Source organism: Phaenicophaeus curvirostris, chromosome 9, assembly GCF_032191515.1.
Source record: "Phaenicophaeus curvirostris isolate KB17595 chromosome 9, BPBGC_Pcur_1.0, whole genome shotgun sequence".
In the NCBI taxonomy this organism is placed as follows: Eukaryota; Metazoa; Chordata; class Aves; order Cuculiformes; family Cuculidae; genus Phaenicophaeus; species Phaenicophaeus curvirostris.
The window spans coordinates 5,758,884-5,779,052 of NC_091400.1; the positions used below are offsets into that span (position 1 = coordinate 5,758,884).

Genomic DNA, 20,169 nt, shown 5'->3' on the forward strand with positions numbered 1-20,169 from the left:
TGATAACTTCTTGGCCACCTGGGCCACTGCTGGCTCATGTTCAGTCGCTGTCAACCAACACCCCCAGGTCCCTCTCCTCCAGACAGCTTTCTAGACAGACTTCTCCTAGTCTGTAGCTGCACAGGGTTGTTGTGCCCCAAGTGCAGGACCCGGCACTTGGCCTTGTTAAACCTCATCCCTCATAAATGAGGGAATGCTTCAAGTATAAATCCAACTCTGATCCTCTTCAATTTTATACATATTTAGTGTGGTTCTGTAGGGGTAAAGTGTAGGAAATCTCTTTGGCAGTGCTTCAAAGCTGCATCTTTGGATGACAGGGATGAAAAGCAAGCATTTGGATACACAAGACATAAGGAAGGAGACACAAATTTTAAGGAAGTTGCTATTAATTGCGGCTAATGCTTCATTTCGATGTCCAAATGTTCATTTGGAAGTTAATTATAATTCATTTCTGGAGCCCTCAACACAGGAAAGACATGGATCTGTTGGAACGGGTCTTGAGGAGGCCACGAAGATGATCCGAGGGCTGAAGCCCCTCTGCTGTGAGGCCAGGCTGGGAGAGTTGGGGTTGTTCAGCCTGGAGGAGAGAAGGCTGAGGGGAGACCTTAGAGCCGCTTCCAGTGCTAAAGGGGCTCCAGGAAAGCCGCGGAGGGGCTCCTGATCAGGGAGTGCGGGGGCAGGACGAGGGGGAAGGGTTTAAGGTGAAAGAGGGTGGATTTAGATGAGATATTAGGAAGAAAACGCGTCCCGTGAGGGCGGTGAGGCACCGGCCCGGGGTGCCCAGGGAAGATGCGGCCGCCCCATCCCTGGAGGGGGGCGCGAGGGCGAACCCCCCCACCCCGTCACGTGACCCCTCGCGGCTCCTCTCCTGCCTTCCCGCGCACGGAGCCCGAGGCGCGAGACGCGGGGAGGGGAGGGGGGAGCCCCAAAGCGGCGCGCTCGCCGCTCGCGTCCCCGTGTCCTCGTTCACCCCCCCCCCCCCACCAGCCGCTACCTGTCCGCCATGAGCCGCTGCCCCTCCTGCTCCGCCGCCCACGAGCAGGTAAACGCCGGCGGCCCCGAGTCGGGCACCGCGCGCGGGTCGGGCAGGGGCGGGGCGGGGCCGGCGCGGCCAATGGGAGCGGGCGGGGCGGGGCGGGCGGTTCCCGCGCGCGGGGCGGGGCGCGAGGGGCGGCGGCGCCGTGAGGGCGGCGGGCGCGGGGCTCCCTGCCCGGAGCTCGAGCGCCCCCAGGGAGGGAGCGGCCACGGCTTCCCGGGCAGCGCCTCTCCGCCCTCACAAGGAACAAATCCCTCCTTCTGCCTACTCTAAACCTGCCCCTCTCCACAAGCTTTTGTGAACAGTCCCTTCAGCCCCTTCAGGTACTGGAAGGTCGCTATAAGGTCTCCTCGGAGCCTTCTCTTCTCCAGGCTGAACCCCAACTCTCAGCCTGTCCTTGTATGGGAGGTGCTCCAGCCCCCGGATCATCTTTGTAGCCTCCTCTGGATCCGTTCCAACAGCTCCATCTCCTTCTTTTGAGGATTCCAGAACTGGACACAATGCTCCAGATGAGGTCTCACAAAAGAGGAATAGAGGGGCTATATCACCTCCCTCACCACGCTGGCCACTCTGCTTTTCATAGAATCACAGAATCACTAGGTCGGAAAGGACCCACTGGATCATCGAGTCCAACCACTCCTATCAATTGCTAAACCATGTCCCTCAGCGCCTCATCCACCCATCTTTTAAACACCTCCAGAGAAGGTGAATCAACCACCTCCCTGGGCAGCCTCTGCCAATGCCCAAGGACCCTTTCTGTGAAATATTTTTTCCTAATGTCCAGCCTAAACCTCCCCTGGCAGAGCTTGAGGCCATTCCCCCTTGTGCTGTGCCCTGTCACTTGGGAGAAGAGGCCAGCACCCTCCTCTCCACCACCTCCTTTCAGGTAGTTGTAGAGAGCAAAGAGGTCTTCCCTCAGCCTTCTCTTCTCTAGGCTAAACAACCCCAGCTCTCTCAGCCGCTCCTCATAGGACTTGTTTTGATGCAGCCCAGGACATGGTTGGCCTTCTGGTCTGCAAGCGCACACTGCCAGCTCATGTCAAGCTTTTCATCAACCAGCACTCCAAGTCCTTCTCTGCAGGGCAGCTCTCAATCACATCATCCCCCTCCTTTATTGAAATCGGGGATTGCCCCGACCCAGGCATAGGACCTTGGCCTTGTTGAACCTCATGAGGTTCTTACAGCCCCACTTCTCCAGCCTGTCCAGGTCCCTCTGGCTGACATCCCGTCCTTCCACTGTGGCAACTGCACCACTTAGCTTGCTGGCACCTGCAAACTTGCTGAGGGTGCGAACTTTTCAACTGTAAGAATGTGGAGATGAAGTATGGAGTTCATTTTAAAGACAGCATGCTTCATCATTGGAATTGACCTCCCTCCACAACTGAGATTTTCAAGATGTGCCATGGATGAGGTTGTATGAGACTCACGCAAAAGAGTCCCTAAAATTGCGAAGCTTTCTTTTCTACCTTTATGTCAAAGGGTATTGGAAATAGGTGGGTTTAACAGGGTTTAAAAATATTATTAAAATATTAAATTTAAACATCCTTAACCGTATCAACATGGCAAAGAACTGGCACCTGAGAAGATGCACGTTTGCTCGTGCAGTGAAACAATACATGACAGGAAAATTACACATTTCTCTTCTTTCTTCTCATACAGATTTCTCTCCCCAGCAAGGGCTTTCAGTGATGAAGATTCACTGTGATACTGGTTAGTTTTCCTTTAAGTGAACCTAAGGATCAGAACAAAAAAAAAATCTTGTTTGTTGTCTCTCTATTAAGAATGACAACGTTATGCAGATTTACCTACAAGGGCAAACATGCAGATAATTCCAGAAACACACAATGCATTCTTTCTGGCTGCAACACACACAAATCACAGAGACGTTAGTTCAAAATTTTTAATAAAATAAATTCAAATACATCTCCATTCTCTGCCCATAGCTACATCGTTAAATATCAAAGAAATATTTTTAAGAAACTGTGGAAAAAAAATGAGCCAAAAAGTTGGTACTGAATATATAACTCAAAATCCAGTTTGTCAATCTTGTCAAGATTAAGCAAATCGACCTTGCCATCTGCCAGATCACATAATCCTTGCTAAAATATTTACAATAAATAAATAACTTGCATCACTTAACGTAAATGCTTTACATTTTCCTGAATCAAGTGAGTAAAATCAAGTGTACCAATGCAAATCATGTATAAACAGATCTGAAAAAACAATTGCCTCTACAAAAAGAACTGTAAGAGGAGGAAACCCTGTGATAGTCTATTGCATACCATACTTCAATAACAGTACAAGTACACATCTACAGACTCCAATGCAATCAACATCTTCTTTTCTTGCACAACAGGTCGAATACGGTCCACACGCCTAAATAAGTCAATGCAGCAGCATGCAGTCTTGTTTGTCGTCGTGTTTTATGGCAGGGACAAACCTGTTTCACGAGCTAGCACTGGTAAGTACATGAAATACTCAGCCTTCAATAAACTGAATGGAGAACATCCACCTCCACAGAGAAGGTACAGCAAACCTTGTTTAAGGGTCGGGTGGACAACGTGCTGAGGGGCATGGTTTAGTATTTGATAGGAATGGTTGGACTCGATGACCCGATGGGTCTTTTCCAACCTGGTGATTCTATGATTCTATAAGGCCCATTCTATCTGCCTTAAGGAGATCTTTTCTAGTGTTTGTAACTGTAAAAATTCCCCACAGTTTTATTTGTGGAGATCTTTTTGAATAGGAGGTATTCCAAGGAACTTGTTTCCAATTTGCAAGATTTCTGATAAATACAGGTTGTCATTATTTATTGAAATGGCTGAAGAGACCTTCATATGTACCCACACAGAGGTACATGTGTTGTTCTTGCATACAGAAACTTGTAAAAGAGAACAAAAAGATGCCTAAGTTGTGCTCTGCTGAGTTCAGCTTCTACAGAGCTCACAAGTATTTGAATATGAAAATCATTGCATTTTGTTCAAACCAGTTTATTCAACTTGTTTTTTAAAGCAGAACATGGGTCTAACTATTGTTTAAAAAGCAGTATAACCATGCGTGTAACTCCTGGAATGGAGATCAAGGTGAATACCAGCTTGATACCCACATAAAATGTGGGTGTAAGCTTAAAACTGTGTAATTCTTAACACTGATCTAATGAAGCCTAGAAGATCAAGTGCAAAAAAAAGTTTATAGCTGTTTATTTTGATCTGTATCCTGGTTTGACTCCAGGAAATTAACCTCATTTTGGCAAATGAAAATGTCAGACAACAGCAGCTCCACAGTAACAGCTTTGTTGAAACTTCAAGTAATTTACTCAACGATGTAATTTAAGGACTGATAGTGTACTTTACAGGAAAGTGTTCAAAAACAACACAACTTTAGTTGAGGTGCAGGAGTTGTTTCATAAGTTCATACGTGGTAAAAGCTACGGCTTGAGAAGGAATACAACGAATGTAATTCAGAGATAAACCACGATATAATCCTCTTCGTACTCCATGCTGTTGATACACGTATTTCAGTGTCTGCACCATTGTACTGGAAAAATAAGAACTCAAATCATTACTGGATACACATATTCAATAGTTAAAATCACTTTCTTTAAATACAAGACACTTGTTTTACTTGGTTCTTAAGAGATCTATGGAGAAAAACTCATGGGACTCCACAGAGCAAAGCACTACAGGCTTTTTCAGATGCAGAAGACAGTTTGAAATTTTGCAGGAAATGTGGGCACAAGGGCTGGGGACTGGAAAGAGGCCAGCGCAATCCCATCTGAAGAAGCTTCACTCTGAAAATACCTGCCCTAAAAGAGGTGATGAGACATTTTACACAGGAACTGCTATGCATGTTCTCTTGCCTGCCTGGCAGGAAGGAGTTGAGAAGCACCAATTCTTCTCACAGATATAATAGAGAGTAACAGGAACACATCTTGCCCAGTGTAGCACACACTTCTTGCACAGAAGATCAGTACACGAGGCTTGTATCCCACTGGCTTTCTTTGAGCACAGGATCATATCCACCCTTCTACAGCTCAGCATATAATATTTGCGTTTAGCTCTGTATTCTGCACCTTGCATGCATGTAGCTCCCATGACACAGGCCTAGTGTTTCCTCTCAAGTGAGAAACACCAAAACTTGTGTCAGTATATAATATTTGGCCTTACTCAAAGCGGAATTTGCAGTATACATGCAAGGAGACTTATTTCCTCAAATACTTAGCTTGAAACTGAGCAAATTGGACATTAAATGTGAAGCCCCTGAGTAACAATCTGGAAGGTGTTCAGTATTTCCAAGCTACTAAAGAAATTGCTCTTTCAGAACATCTTTCATATACCTCAAAGCTTCAAGATTTCCTACTTTCTTATCTTCTCATCCTCTGAAAATATGTCTGCTGTCCTTCAAGGCACAGCTCTTTCCAGACATGGTAATAACCTCATTGTTAATTGGGAAGCCTAATGTCTGTAAAGGTAGTTCTCACAAATGCATAAAGTAAAACTCCAATAACAATTAAGACATTTTTATTTTACAAGTATCTGGAGCAGAAAAGCAGAAAAATCCTTGGGCTACTTAGGAAAACCGAGCAGCAACTTTCACAGTAAGAACATCTATGTTGTTTATGGAAAGTCAGTAAAACAGACTCCTGTTAGTAAGACTCCAGTTTGCCACACAGGAGGTTCAAACTGATTCACACTAGATTGAGACATACACGATTCCACAAGATTAAAAGTAACCGAGATACAACTGTCATGGAATTTAATTTGGTTACATCAATTTGAAATTTGGAAAGTTTTTCAAGACAAGAGCTGATTTACTACTAGGCTTTTAAGGATGCTACGGTATTTCCACTTCTACCAGAGGAAGCCCAATTACACATGGGATATGGGACATCACCCTAAATGCAGGAAAGGTCAAATAAAGTATTGCGCAAAATCACCTCGTGGAACAGACTCTACATTATTGGAAAAAACTTTGGAACATTTCATTGCAGCAGGAGCCTGCCATCCCTCTCGTAGGGATCCTCCTGATATTAAGGAAAGGCACCACAAGCTAAGTTGAAATACAAAAAAAACATGTTACTAACACCAATACAGCACTACTGACAAAAGTGCCATTGTGCCTTCAGCTAATTGCTTTAACCCCAGAGCAATAATAGCAGCTTTTGCCGCTGGAAACTTATTAAAAGAATGAAGAAATCAACAACAGAGTAGTTGTGGGGGCGCTGTTTTGTTTTAAACTTTAAAATCATGAATTTAACTTTGCTCAGACATCTACAAATTTAGTTATGTATGAAAAGAAAATACTTACAGGCACTTTTCAGAGTCTGGGAGAACGGCTCCTAGCTGCATTCGCCTACGAGTTACATCAAGGGGGTATCTACAGAGGAGATATTTGAACAGGAGTTCAACCACATGTGTGATCACTGCATTAATATTGTTTAATAAAGAACACAAAGCAGTCCATATGCAATCTCCAAGCTCCCTTTTCAGTGAGTCAGGAATCCAGCTCAGATTCTCAACACAGCTGAAATTTCTCCTAAAAAGGAGACTTCCCTCATACAACCAAAACCAGCAAATTGGATCTCTTAATGTATTCCATTTGGCCCGAGTAAGAAAGACACATGAAGATCAGATGAGAGTATAAAACAGTCTGTAAAACGCTGAAGGGAGGAGACACCTGAATCAAAAATAAAATTAAGAGTTTAAGGATTAATAGACAATGACATTTGTAAAGCAATGATATAGTGAAAAATTGATGCCGTGTAAGTCCATTAAATTAATGTATTTTATGGACAAAATAACATATGACAAGGACAGCACAAGAATGGAGAAAGCAGGCAAAGTAATAACAAAATTAATGCCAAATACAATATCTAAGACTTGGGGGGGGGGTTTGGTTTGTCTTTTTTTTGTTGGGTTTGGGGGTGTTTTTTTTTTTAATTCTATGGCTTCACAGGTCACATTATTTTGAAAATAAATTGGAATAATAAAATTCTGCATATTATGTTCACGGTCAAAATTTCATGGCTTACCAAACAAGATTCCAACTGATTTTAGGAGATTTGTCTGTATTTGTTTAATTGACTCTGCGTATGTTTTTAAGGACGCTGAAGATAAAATATAAAGTAAATGAAACAACAGGAAAAAACTGAATTCCAGTGTCCAATTAACCTGATTTAAAATCTTATTAATAACTAGACTTATATAAAATCATATTCTCAGGTAAAAGTTTCTTTAGAATGAAGAGCTATATAGAAAAAATATATATATATACTCAAACTTACGATATGGTCTGAGCTATTGCTCCAGCTATCCCACCACACAGCAGATTTACATGTGTTTTCAAAACTAAGACATCGGGGTTATCTAATGAAGGCCGTCCAAGCAAGTTAGGTGCTTGAGCAAGTCCAATGCTCTTTAAGGTACCAAAGGTAAAAAATGAAAAACCTAAAAGGAAATTTGATTTTATGTACTTTCATGAAAAAGCAAACTATTTGTTGATGCATCATCATTATAAAGAAAAAGCTGCAAATACAAAATGAAACTATTTCCCAATTTTTTTAGAAATTTTTCTTAAGCAGAACGGAAGAGACAAATACTGTTTTAAACGTCTACAAAATACTGTTTTGAACTTCTACAGTAATTTCTGTCCAAACGAGTTAGTGTTTATCGTTAAAAGAACACTTTACATAAGATAGACTGTGGGTCTTAAATTACTGGATTGCTGTTAGGAGTAATTCCTAAGATCTTTTAAGTGAAGAACATTTCTCATCTTGTAAATACAAGTGTAGCTTAGCTGGTCAGTTCTGATGTTCCTCCATCCCATAACCATTAACACAAAAGTCACCAGGAGATGGAGCCCACACAGAGGCTCAAAGTCTCCCTCTGTAGAGTGCTCTGCACTGTCATGGATTTACCTGTTTGGGAGAAATATCCTATGCTTTCGTGTGGGAAAGCTGGGAAGCAGAAGAAAGAACCACGACTTTACCCCTCTCCTTCTCAACTCCAATTTTCAGACAAGCCAGGCTTTGCCTATTGAAGATACTTTAACACATATTGATCAATTCTAGACCAAGGCTTCAGAGTTGCAAATGTTTCTACGGGCCTCCCGTCTCCATTCAGTAAAAAACATGATCCTTGATTTTAACAGAGGCTAATTAACTAGGTATGCAACTATATTACGTAAATTTAGTAGCACATGTAACTGCTGAGGGAGTGCCACGTTCTGTTTTTAAACTTACCAGCATATGGTGCCATTCCTACAACAGTTGGGATCAGCCCTCTGTAGAACCCTCTTAAACCACCTTCCTTGGAAAGAAAAACACACGTACATTTGTGACAAGAAATACAACCAGCATCTTAACAAGTCATACGACTGTTCACACAGGTTCATACAACAACAATCTGACTAGCAGCATCTAGCACTGAGGAGCTAGCATTAAGTTCCATTCCTCATGCCTGAAGTATCGAGGGGACAACTGCCTGGCTCCATAGGAGATAAAGAAGGAAAAATTATGGAGAAAGATCTACATCCAACATCATAATCTAGGAAACATTTCTGTATTATACATATCCCTCCACCCCAAATTTCTATTTTGTATCATTACTACATGTTCTTGAAAAGCAGCTTCTCTCTGCTGATTTTGGCCTCCCCCTTACAAGAGCCTCACCTACATCTTAGCAATCTGAGTAGAAGGAAGCATCCAGGTCAATTTTTTTTACATTAACATATCCAATGTGCACGCAATGAAGTCATGTTATTTTCCACCAAGCTACTATTTTCAATGCAGTGCAACATTCTTTAATGAGCATATTTTGCTTTGACAGAACTAAAGATTAAAAGAGAAAATACCTTTGTGTAAATCATCTTGAATGCATGGATAATTCCCATGTACTTGTGTTCCCCTTTTACTTGGAACGCCAGGCGAACTCTAACCATATCAAGAGGGTAAGTACAAATCACTGCTGTAATACCTTTATTAAAAACAAAAACAAAACAAGCAAACAAAACTCACCTACGCCTTATCTGATTCTAGGATTATCTTGAAAATCAGAATTTCCTTTTTTGGCAGTGAATATAATAGCATATACAAATTATTTTGTCAAAGAAACAGTTGAAGTCACTTATCACGAGCAAACAGGAACACTAACTTCAGCAACACACAAAGGATGTATGTTTATACTTTCTGTTCACTGAAGCTGCACACCTAGGTCTCAGTTTTCCAAAGATTTATGGGCCTAACTGCATCCACGTGACCAATCTTATTCAAGTCCATGCCTCATAAGCACCAGGCTAGTCAAATACATCAGCTCTACTGGATTGGAGCCATGAAACCTAACCCTACCAGATAGTTAAAGAAAAAAAAAAACCAGCCAAATTTACATGTTTAATTTAAAAAAGATTGTGTCAGAATTTGATGTGATTACTGGATAAAGATGCTCGTATATATAGCAGTTGAAGATACTACATATGCTCTAATGACATTTAAAATAAGGTCAGGATCAAACTGATGAAGCAGCCTAAGAGTTCAGAGGAAAGCCATGCTACTTCTAAAAAGAGGCAACTTTATCCCCCTTCTCTTCCCAGTCATGCACTGATACATGTCCAGGAACATCCTCTGAACAAATAGGAGCAAAATAGACCCATCGAGAGTTTGGTGAATGCAAGAACCGGTGAACACGGCCCAAAAACAGTACAACTGAAAAAAAAATCAAGTGGAACAGGAAGAAACTATAAGTAGTAAGGATTTAAACAGCATCCACCATTTTTTTTTTTTACTTTTTCTTAAAATCCTCCACCCATGAGTTCTGAAAAAAATGGGATTTCTAACATCAGACACAAAATACGCTTTCTTGAAGCAACTGGGAGAAGTGTATTACTGCCTCCTGTTCATACAAGCAGACTATACATACTGGGAATCAGGATTTCCTTTGGGCCTTGGAAGAGACACTGCCCTTTCTGGGAGGACCATCAACCAGCTTCAGGACGTTAAGTCATTTTGGTGAAGCCTACAAAGTGACTAATCTGATCTCTACTCCCTAAATATTAGGAGTTATCAGAAGTCAGACCAATCTTAAGGCTGATTTCCCAGCTTGAGGAAGCAAAGTCTGCCCCAACCAATCACTTAAAAGTCAAGGAAGTCAGGGAAAAACCTTTCTTCACTTACCACATTGTCCTCAAGAACCTTTGGCTGCTCTTGGGGACAAGATACAAGGTTACACGGACCTTTCCTGAGACTTAGCCTCAATGAAGCACAACAGGAATCACACTGCCCTTGATTTGCTGCCCAAGCTTTGGGAGTTAACAATGAGAGCAGCTCTACAGGGATTTCTCTCTCTCTCTCTCTCTCTCTCTCCCAGTTTCCCTAGTATTCCTCCATTCTTGGTAATTTTCTTTGAAAATAAAAATTTAAAAAAGCATCTGGATCAAGAAAAAAACCCAAGTGAAATATGCTTACAAAGCTTGGGTACTGCAAACATATCTGGCAAACAAGTTTTTATGATTCCTGAATCATGCTCTTTGTACTTTATAACTATGCAGATTAAATCAAGTATTACCAGGTAATTCAGAGGTATAGAGTTCAGAAAGTGAAAACACAAGTTGTGGCCTTGAACTGCAGAAGAAATGCTCCTTAAAGATTAATTTATGAAGGAGGAATCTTCTGAAGAAAACAAAGCTTCAGGAACTATACATAGAGAGAAAAAGCTAATGACAAAGAATATTTATCAGGCAGGTTGTTAAAGAACTGCCTGATTTAGAAATCCTAGTATTTCTAGACCTCCAATACGTAATTCTGTTTCCTTCTAAACTGCACCTGAAGAAATAAACAGCACATTCTTTTAAAATGTTGACTCAAACAGGTAACTTAGTTACATAAAACTGAGACAGGGTATCCTCCTGGGTCAGTACTGTTTTCCAATCTCTTTTAGTAAAAGCTAAAAGATAAAGACAAAACCATGCTTTCTGCATTAGTTTCATGGAGCGTGAGTTCATTCTAGGAAACATCTAGTCTTTTTTTAGGCTTTTTTTTATTTTTAATTTAATCAGGTGCAGGAAGGAAATACACATTTCTGTTTTTTAATTCAGATTTTTCACTTAGAAAATGAAAAAAAGATTAAGATTTGAACAAATTCCTGTGATACAAGTGTTATTTGGTCACTGTTGCCTACACCCCACTAACCTTTATGATTTCTCTATCTTCTCCCCAGCTCTGTCTTCCCTTTAAAGGAGTTTCACACCATTTGGCTGTTAATGAGGTGTTACCGCTGAAATTTGAATCACACAAGGCTCAGGAAATTCAGAGTCAGAAGTAACTTTAACTTGGCCTTCTTAAATATATGCATTACAATAGGTTTTTCTCTCCTCTCCCTCTGCTAGCCCCATCCTCACTGCCTTGTTTTCCCCTGTGGATATGCTTTTGATCCTCTTTATCAGTTACAGAAGATAATCAAACCAAACGTTTCCCACCACTTTGAAGCTGTTGAGTGCTAGGAATGCTGGAAACGCCAGCATGGAGCAAGACATCAGCGAGATTTAAGTATCGGTAGCCACACAGTGAAAGCAGACAGCTGTGTGCCTACGTGAAGTAGAGAGGAAGAAAAGGAGAGGGAAAACAAGGGCTATCCTTTTTCAACTGCCAGGAAAATGGGAAGACTCCAACAGTGGGTTGCACGTAGCACACAGTCTCTTTTAGTCATTTAAAAGTGGAAGAAAGAGTAATATCCCTTATCAGAGTCATGGAGAGACTATGACACACAAGTTGAAGCGAGAAATATTACCAGTTGCTTTTAAAATTGCTTATTTTGACTACAAAACTAGAGCACGTCTCTAGCAGATTTCAAACTCTACGCTACTCTTGGCCCTCCTTCCTCTCCTCTATCTTCTTGGCGTCCTGAATGTAAATTCTCCACCCTCTTATGAGTGAATATCCCAAAAAGCAGTTAATATCACCCAGTAAACAACTGGTAAGACATTCACATGTGGTGCTACTCTTACACCTGGCTGCTGTGCTCGTTTCACTGCACACCAAAGCCCAGCTCACACACTCGGTTTTGGGGTTCTCAACGCCAGACCGCTGAGTACATTGTACTTCAGTGCAGCACACAAAGTGCTTCATTTGATCGTGGTTTCCAGATAGTACTGTATGTTAATTTTATTTCTGTCACACTAATCATACAAACCAGATTTAACCAGTAAGGTGCTTAAAATGATGCCAGACTGCTATTAATTTCTCTACACAAAGAATTCCAGTACGACCAACAGGGACAGAGTTATGCTGATTATTCAATGTTTTCACAGTGCTTTGCAAGTCAGGTTCCAGGTTTCTGACAGGGCTCCTGAAAAACCTAGTAATAAGCTTGTTTGGGGAGGGGAGAAATGTGAAGTGTTCTTTAGCACAGTTAAGGGAAGCTAGGGGGAAAGAAAGGAATTAAAAAAGGAAAAAAAGCCAGAATGTATTTTTTCCAGTTCTTTTACAAAGCCAGCCAAATTCTGGAACATATCTTCCAAATGGGCTTTGCTATTTTTTAGGATCTTTGAATTGTTTCACTTCATTTCATTCTCTTTCCTTTTCCTCTGGTGGTATGGAAAGCCAAAACACCTTCACGAGGTCTTCCTTGTTCAACCAAACGTAGTACTAACAAACCTCAGCATTTTTATTCCTAAAGAAGCCAAATATTAATACTCAAGTCATAACTATTTAAGAACTCTCACTAGACAGCATTAAGCTTATTTTACAAAGTAAAAGCACATGAAGAGCCACCTTGATTAGAAATCAGTCCACTATTACTTACCTTTCCCTGTTTTTTCTTAGCTACTTTTGGCTGAATGACTAGCTAGAGGAAAACAGAAACGTGTAATTGTACCACATCCTGGCAGCTTACAAGTGGGTTTTTCTACTGCTACTGCACTAATGGGTAAGTGATGGTTTTTAACGTTCACACATACACTCTAAAGAGATTCATGACAATCCTGTGCTGGATGTTGAGAAGTGTAGATATTTCTAGCAAATCCAAAGGAACCACAAATTTAAGGAGTTGCAGTTCCCTCTCTATGAGATTATATTTAACCCAGTAGCAATGGCAGACAGGTCAATAAGCCAATTCTACCAAAACCTGCATCTTTACATTTCATCTTGATGACACTGGATTTTTGATTTTTAAAAAGCCATAGAAAACACTGTAAAAGCTGTGCCTGACAACACAGCACAGAATTCAGTGCTTGAACAAAGATATTTTAAAGAACACTCTTAGACAGTTTCCCATTAGGCAACTATTGGGTACATTAACCATTTACTAGTCTTTTTGCTTAATACAAACTGGCAAGTTTGACCTGAACACACATCAAATCATCCTCTAAAGAAATATTAACTTTTCAGCAAAAGAGATGTCTGAAATTCAAGTAGAACACTATACCTGCCAAGGATCCAGCCATTAATCGATGCACATGCCCCGAAATCCCAAGTTGCTTCTTTATTACCTACAAAATACAGAACGTTTACAGTAGTCATACATCAGAAAATACAGAGATGTGCATCACACAGCACATTAATGCAAATGCTATAGCTTTTTCCAACAAGTTTACAACACTACAAATTCAAACCAAAGCCCTTAATTACTGTTAAATGAGTTTTCTAAACATCACTACTGTTGCCAATTTCTTCTTAAAACATGAAAGTGCTCAAATTCTACTAAAAAGGCAGAACAATTAGTTGAAAGTAGTTGTACTGTTTACTTCATAAACCAGATTGTTTATTTAGTTATCTTTAACGTGAGGCAAATCGAATACTATGCCTGTTGCATGACAGAGTGCAAAGGACACTGAGCAAAGTTGAAAAGTGACACATATAAGAAGAGTACAGTTTTCTCCTGTGTAAAGCACGTGAAACGTACTCCCATAAATATATCTTTAAGACTTTTTAAACTGGATTTAAAAATCCTGGAAGGAAGTTAAAATTGGTGTCCAGGTTTTTATCAAATAACAGACTATTTAAGAAGCAGTTTCTGCTATATAAAGAAGTTCACTCCATGTCTTCGTTCTTTAAGAACTGGGTTTTTTAATTCCTTTTACATGTTCCTGCAAAACACCTTGAATATTTGTTGTCAATAGATTAAAAGAAACTGCTATCATAATAAATGGTTTCTTGACACTTGCAGATCCATAAATCATTTCATTATAAAGCATGACATGCAGGTTTTTGTTCAACACAACATAAAGCAAGCATAGATCAACAGCATTTATGATTACACCACAAAAAAAAGAACATATGAAACTCACCGCAGTTACTTCTTTGTATCAGTTTTCTGGAATTTGCTCTTTAGGGATGGGATTCACAATTTCAATCTCACTGTCTTCAGTAAAAATCATGCAATTTACTTGGTACTAAATCTAACTTTTCAAACACAGAATTCCTCATTGCTACAAGTAAAATGGTACTTTTTACTACATATAAGCAATAGTTAAAAACATGTTCATGCCAACACCTGACCTCCAAAAGATGTTGCAGGGATTTATTATGTATTTATTATGAAAGGGTAAATGCATGAGAGCTCAAAGGAATCCACAAATCTTGCAGGACCCCAAAATAAGCATTTCCTCTTCCAAGTCATTTTTATCTAGAGCCTGATATAATCATTTGTCAGGTCAAATATAGCAGTCATATCCAGACTGACTTTCCAGTTTGAGTTACTCCATCCATCAAGAATCCAAACGCAATATAATAAAGAGGTTTCATTTTAATTTCTTCCTACATTATTCAAAAGGGGCTACCTTACAGTGATACAAACACAGCAGACTACCTTTAGATTACCTTATTCTTTCACAAAAAAGTACTATTCTCAACAATACAAAGGTACAAAAATCAGTGGGATTTTTTTCCTTAAGCAGCAATGCAAAAAGTTTCACTGTTGCCCTTATGTTTTTCATGGGTAGATTCAGACAAAATTAAGTAACCATAGGAAAGACATGCAACTAATAAATAAGGCACGGAAGTTTCAGTGTCAGTTTCAATCACTTAAAGAATCTCATTGAAGGAGAAAAAAAAGAAAAAAAAAAGATAAATAAAATAAAATAAATTCCCCTACCTTTTTATATCGGTCAAATGCCATAAACTGAATTGCACCATATGGAAATATTCTAATCATCATTGCCCCATTTCCTTTATACAGCCCGAGGTAACCTTCCTTTTTGGGGACAGCACACAATGTAGAAAACACTCCTGCCAGCAATACAGAAAGAGGTATTGAACAATTCCACTGGGAGGGGTGAGGGGGAACAAAAATCAAGCAAATATTCCTGACAATAACAAAGGATGCATGCAACTAAGGCTGGACCTTGTTGTTTATGTAACTGCGGAGAGTAGAAAATCCCACTTTCAATGCCCAAACATTGCCAGAAGGAGGAGGTTTAAGTTTTATTAGCTTTCTCACCTCCCAGGCTCAGCAGACCTCCTCCTGAATTCATGCATTCAGGCCCCCAGGACTTGCCTGGGCTGCAAGCAATCCTAGGGCAGATAATCCTACCCACCCACAGAGGAGAGGAAATTGGCTGACTCTCAATTCAGTCCATTATAAATCAATAAATAAATGCATGCATAAAAAGCTAAAACCATTGGGAAACAATCTAATATTGCTCCATGCTAAATTACAGATTAAGATTTCCATCACTGAGGAAATGAAGCAAACTAGTTTAAGACTCTCATTGTTTACAACATCTCACACTTAAGAGTCTGACACTTCCTGTCCCAGAGTTGCTGGAACAAGAAGCAATCCTGTTCCCTTTTAATAAGTGGGAAATAATGCAAGATCATACAAAGTTTGGGCAAAACCTACACTTTTATTATAAACATGTTATAGGTACACACAATTGCTATCAAATTGACTTTTTGTTTATTTAGTAAAGGAATAAACTATAACACTTCAATTTTCATTCATTTGCAACTAGCTAATAATGTAAGAGCCGAACACGAAAAAGGCTTATACATTTCTCTTACTTTCAGGCAGGAAAGAAAGAGTAGTTACAAGGTTTCATTTGACGTTTAAATAGAACGAGGATTAGTTACCTTCTTGGATTCTAAGAAAACAATATTAAATGTATTTTTAAGACGTCACGCTTATTACATGTCTCTGAAAACACTTCGGCCTCGACTAGAATGTTTCTCTACCCTGCAAAGATGAATTACTGTTCTTATTTCTTAAAACACGCTCCAAGATCCATGCGGCACGAACTTCACAGACCAAGTGCAGTAAAATCATTTAATGAGGATTCTGATGAACGAACCCATCGTGTCTGTGCACCTATGAGTATCTCACCCACTCCATTTTATTTTCCACCTCCACGTAGCAAGGACATGCATTAAAGTCAGACACATTTCAAATAATCAGCATCATATTTAACACCCGAAACAGGGAATAATATAAGATTTTACTTGCCGGTTATGGCACAGTACAAAGCAGAGAATAAATAATGATTTAAAAGACCAGTGAAACCAATTATTTAAGGTTTCAATTCTTAGACTGCACACCTGAGTGCAAACTTATGTGACTGTGATACCAAAATGCCACATGACTTGTGTTTCCCTTTTTGGCACCATGAAGGGAATAAATATATCCATTGAATTTTGTTTCAAGATTTATTTTTCCAGCCTTTAAAAAAAAATTATCATTACCGTAGAAGTTAAAAATTCCAAAGTTACATTACATGTAAAATTAACCAATTCAAATTTATTATTTTTTTCTTGACAACTGTAACACACTTAAATTTCAGAACATAAGTTATGGCATATTTCAAGACCAGATGACACAAAATTCCTCAAATACTGTGCACAAGAGGGCACTGTTACAGCCCCCAGAGAATGGTTCCAAACCAGCTGCCAACTGCGATTTGTTACTCACCATGATGCAACACAGATGCCAAACACAGATCACCAGCACCTTACGTCAAGCGTGTATTCATAGAATCATAGAATGGTTTGGGTTGGAAGGGACCTTCCAGTTCCAACCCCGCAGCCATGGGCAGGGACACGTCCTACTAGATCAGGCTGCTCGAGGCCCCATCCAACCTGGCCCTGAACACCTCTAGGGATGGGGCATTGGAATTCTATTTAATCTTTCACTTTTATCTTCCGTTCCTATCAGCCACACTGCTCTCTGCGAGTGTAAGTGCACACGAGACCTAGAGGACTCAGTGGCCACTGGCTTGGAATCACCAGCCCCTGTGCTACCAAGCCCCGAGAAACGTGGATTCCCACCACCCCTGGGATGTAGCAGCCACTGAGCAGACTGCAGCAGCAACCAGCAGTGATGCTTTTGGCATAAACGATCCCAGCTCTGAACTTGTAATTATCAGTCTCCTGCGGCTTCAGAAGAGGAAGGTCAAGCCCAGCTCTTAGATTTCTGACGGTTATCATACATCCCCACGTCTAATGCATCAACCAACACAACATTACCTGCACAGGTATGATTTTCCTTTCTAAGCATTAACAAAATGTGGCACACAGGCTGACCAGACAGATAAAAACAGGTGGTAATCAAACAGAAGGTTGCTGGAGAAATCAACATCCCCAAGCCATACATACTAGATTAAAAACCAAAATTGCACAGGGAGCAGCCGTCTTACCTAGGTGTTTGTAATGGTGATTATGAGCCTGCAGCAAGATCTTCACCCGATCCAGGGGTGCAATGGTTGTTTTGGCACAACATCCTGCGACACCTTTCCAAGAGGGGAAAAGAAACAGTTACGGGATGCAGAAGTTCTTCACATCAGCAGATAAACAATTTTTTCTAACGTATTTTCAAATAGAATAGGGGAGGAGAAACTCGGGAACTAGAAAAAGTCCCAGTGGCGAGTAAGCAGCCTCTATGACAAACATGCTACAGCCTGTTAAAGCCTTAATGCAATGTGTAAGCTACTTTTCTTGATTACAGAAACCCAGGCTACTGCTTCTCTGTCACTGCAGGCACAGCAGCTCGCAGGGTAAGACACTCCGGAGTTTTCCACCCCAATCCCGCCTTCCTTACTGCGGAGAACAGCCGCTGTCAGTCTCTTCTCCCTAATAACAAGTGATAGAATAGAGGAAATGACCTCAAGTTGTGCCAGGGGAGGTTTAAATTAGATATCAGTAAAAATTTCCCCTCTGAAAGGGTTCTGAGGCACTGGCAGAAGCTGCCCAGGGAGGTGATGGAGTCCCCATCCCTGGAGACGTTTAAAAGACGCATAGACAAGGTGCTCAGGGATACGGTTTAGTGAACAGGCACAGCTGAACTCCATGTCTCTTCCAACCAAATGATTATATGATTCCATGTGGCTGCTCTCCCTAAGGAGCAGGATCCCTGCCCGCCACGCACCCTGCACTGCTCCCTGGCCAACGGCGAGTGCAGCCTGTGGGAAACACACAGCCCCTTGCGAGCCCCTGGGGAACCAGGAGCAACCCCGCTGGGAAAAGGGAACGGGGCTTTTTCTCCAAAGGGTGGGGAACGTGGGGTCCCGCTTGCCGGGCTGCGTCTGCACGGTCATGTTTGCAGGGCTTGTGTTTGCTGGGTCACATTTGAGGGGCTGGTGTTTTGCAGGGCTGCCTCCCCCCACCACTCCTCCCCCTCTTCCCAGCAGCAGCTGTGGGGATGCGGGATGCGGATACCCGGGGTCCCTGCACCCCAGTGTGGGAGCAGGAACTGTGCAGGGATCCTAGCTCAGCGCCCGCCTGCACCGAGGGAAAGAGAACAGGGAGAGAGGGGAGGAAGAGCAGAGGGGGAGAGGGGAGGAAGAGCAGAGGGGGAGAGGGGAGGAAGAGCAGAGGGGGAGAGGGGAGGAAGAGCAGAGGGGGAGAGGCGAGGAAGAGCAGAGGGGGAGAGGCGAGGAAGAGCAGAGAGAGGAAAAGGAAGGAAGAGCAGAAGGGGAAAGGGGAGGAAGAGCAGAGGGGGAAAAGAAAGAGGGGATAGGGAATAGGAAAATGGAAGGGGGAAAGAAGAGAAGGGAAAGGCAAAAGGGGGAAGGGAGCAGCGCCCCGCGCTTGCCCCGGTGGGGACCGGCCAGCAGCGGCTCTGCGGGGGACACGGACACGCAGCCCCCCCCCCCCCCCCACCGCGGTCCCCCGCTCCCACCTCCGGCGATGAAGGAGCGCAGCCAGTACCAGTCGCGGCGCCGCGCGGCCGCCGGGGACGCCATGGGCCGGGGGGGCAGCGCGGCGCGGGGGCGGGGCCGGCCGGAGCGCGCGGAGGGGGCGTGGTCAGTGAGGGGCGTGATCGGCGAGGGGGCGTGGTCAGTACGGCGGGGCGGGGCCTCGGCGCCGCGCGATGACGTCACACCCACCGCCAGCCCCCGGTTAACCCGCGCGGTGCCGGCGGCCCCCCCCCGCCCCCCCCCCCCAATCTTTTCCGCGCGGGGATCTCGTGTTGTTCGAGCCCCGCGGATCGCCTGGTGCTTCTGTACAGGGGCTCGGTGAAGCCTTTGGCACCGTTTCCCACTGTGACAAATAGCTGCTATTAAAAAAAAGTGGAATATTTCGATTTACACCGAAGCAGAGTGAAATTCATGCAAGTAACCGTCTGGTTTGGAAGTGCGGTCTGCTCCTCCAGGCACTGCTCATCCCTGGAGATGGTAACGCCTTGTGTTCGGTGTGCTCTGTGCTGAGCAGAGGTGTCTCCTGCAATCCCCTCTGCTTGCAGCCTTTCCCTGTCTCAAATGCGAGGTCAGGCAGAGCTGGAGCCGGCTCCGAATTAGCCAGAGATGTGACTGTTGTGAAGTTCATGATAACATTAAAGTGAGTCCTTGGGAAGGAATAGACGGAGAAGGATTCCTGGGAGAATTCACACACACACGTGAGTGGGAGATGCATCCTGCCCCATCGCTGCACAGATCCATGCCAAGCGCTCCCTCGCCTCGCCCGGGGCTGATGAAGGGCGTTTGCTTTCCCAAACTCCAAATAGAGCCTCAGAAAGTTTATTTGCAGCATCTTTTGGTATCACCTCAGCATTCTTCTAGAGAAACTGCCCTTAGCTTGGACAGGTGTACTCTCTGCTGGGTGAAATACCGTCTGGCTGGCCAGTCCCAAAGAGTGGTGGGGAATGGAGTTCAGTCCAGCTGGGAGCTGGTCACAAGCACTGTTCCCAGGTCTCAGCGTTGGGGCCGGTTCTGTTGAA

General features: G+C 42.6%; 1 protein-coding gene across 3 annotated transcripts; it reads right to left on the minus strand.

The window, feature by feature from the left end:
* Window positions 1-2,943: 2,943 nt before the first annotated feature.
* On the minus strand, window positions 2,944-19,213 carry SLC25A16 (solute carrier family 25 member 16). 3 transcript variants are annotated; one of them, XM_069863238.1, is made up of 9 exons: window positions 19,132-19,213; window positions 17,651-17,743; window positions 15,118-15,251; window positions 13,450-13,513; window positions 8,888-9,009; window positions 8,277-8,343; window positions 7,320-7,482; window positions 6,344-6,412; window positions 2,944-4,573 (listed from the first exon to the last, which is right to left on the minus strand). In XM_069863238.1, exons 1-9 carry the CDS (start codon window positions 19,193-19,195, stop codon window positions 4,417-4,419), a joined length of 933 nt encoding a protein of 310 aa, XP_069719339.1. In that variant the 5' UTR covers window positions 19,196-19,213; the 3' UTR covers window positions 2,944-4,416. The 3 variants fall into 3 exon arrangements, 2 of the variants coding, with proteins under 2 accessions (XP_069719339.1, XP_069719340.1); XR_011337940.1 differs by having other exon boundaries at window positions 4,495-4,573; window positions 6,344-6,712; XM_069863239.1 differs by lacking the exon at window positions 8,888-9,009 and having other exon boundaries at window positions 8,277-8,339.
* Between the last annotated feature and the right edge of the window lie 956 nt (window positions 19,214-20,169).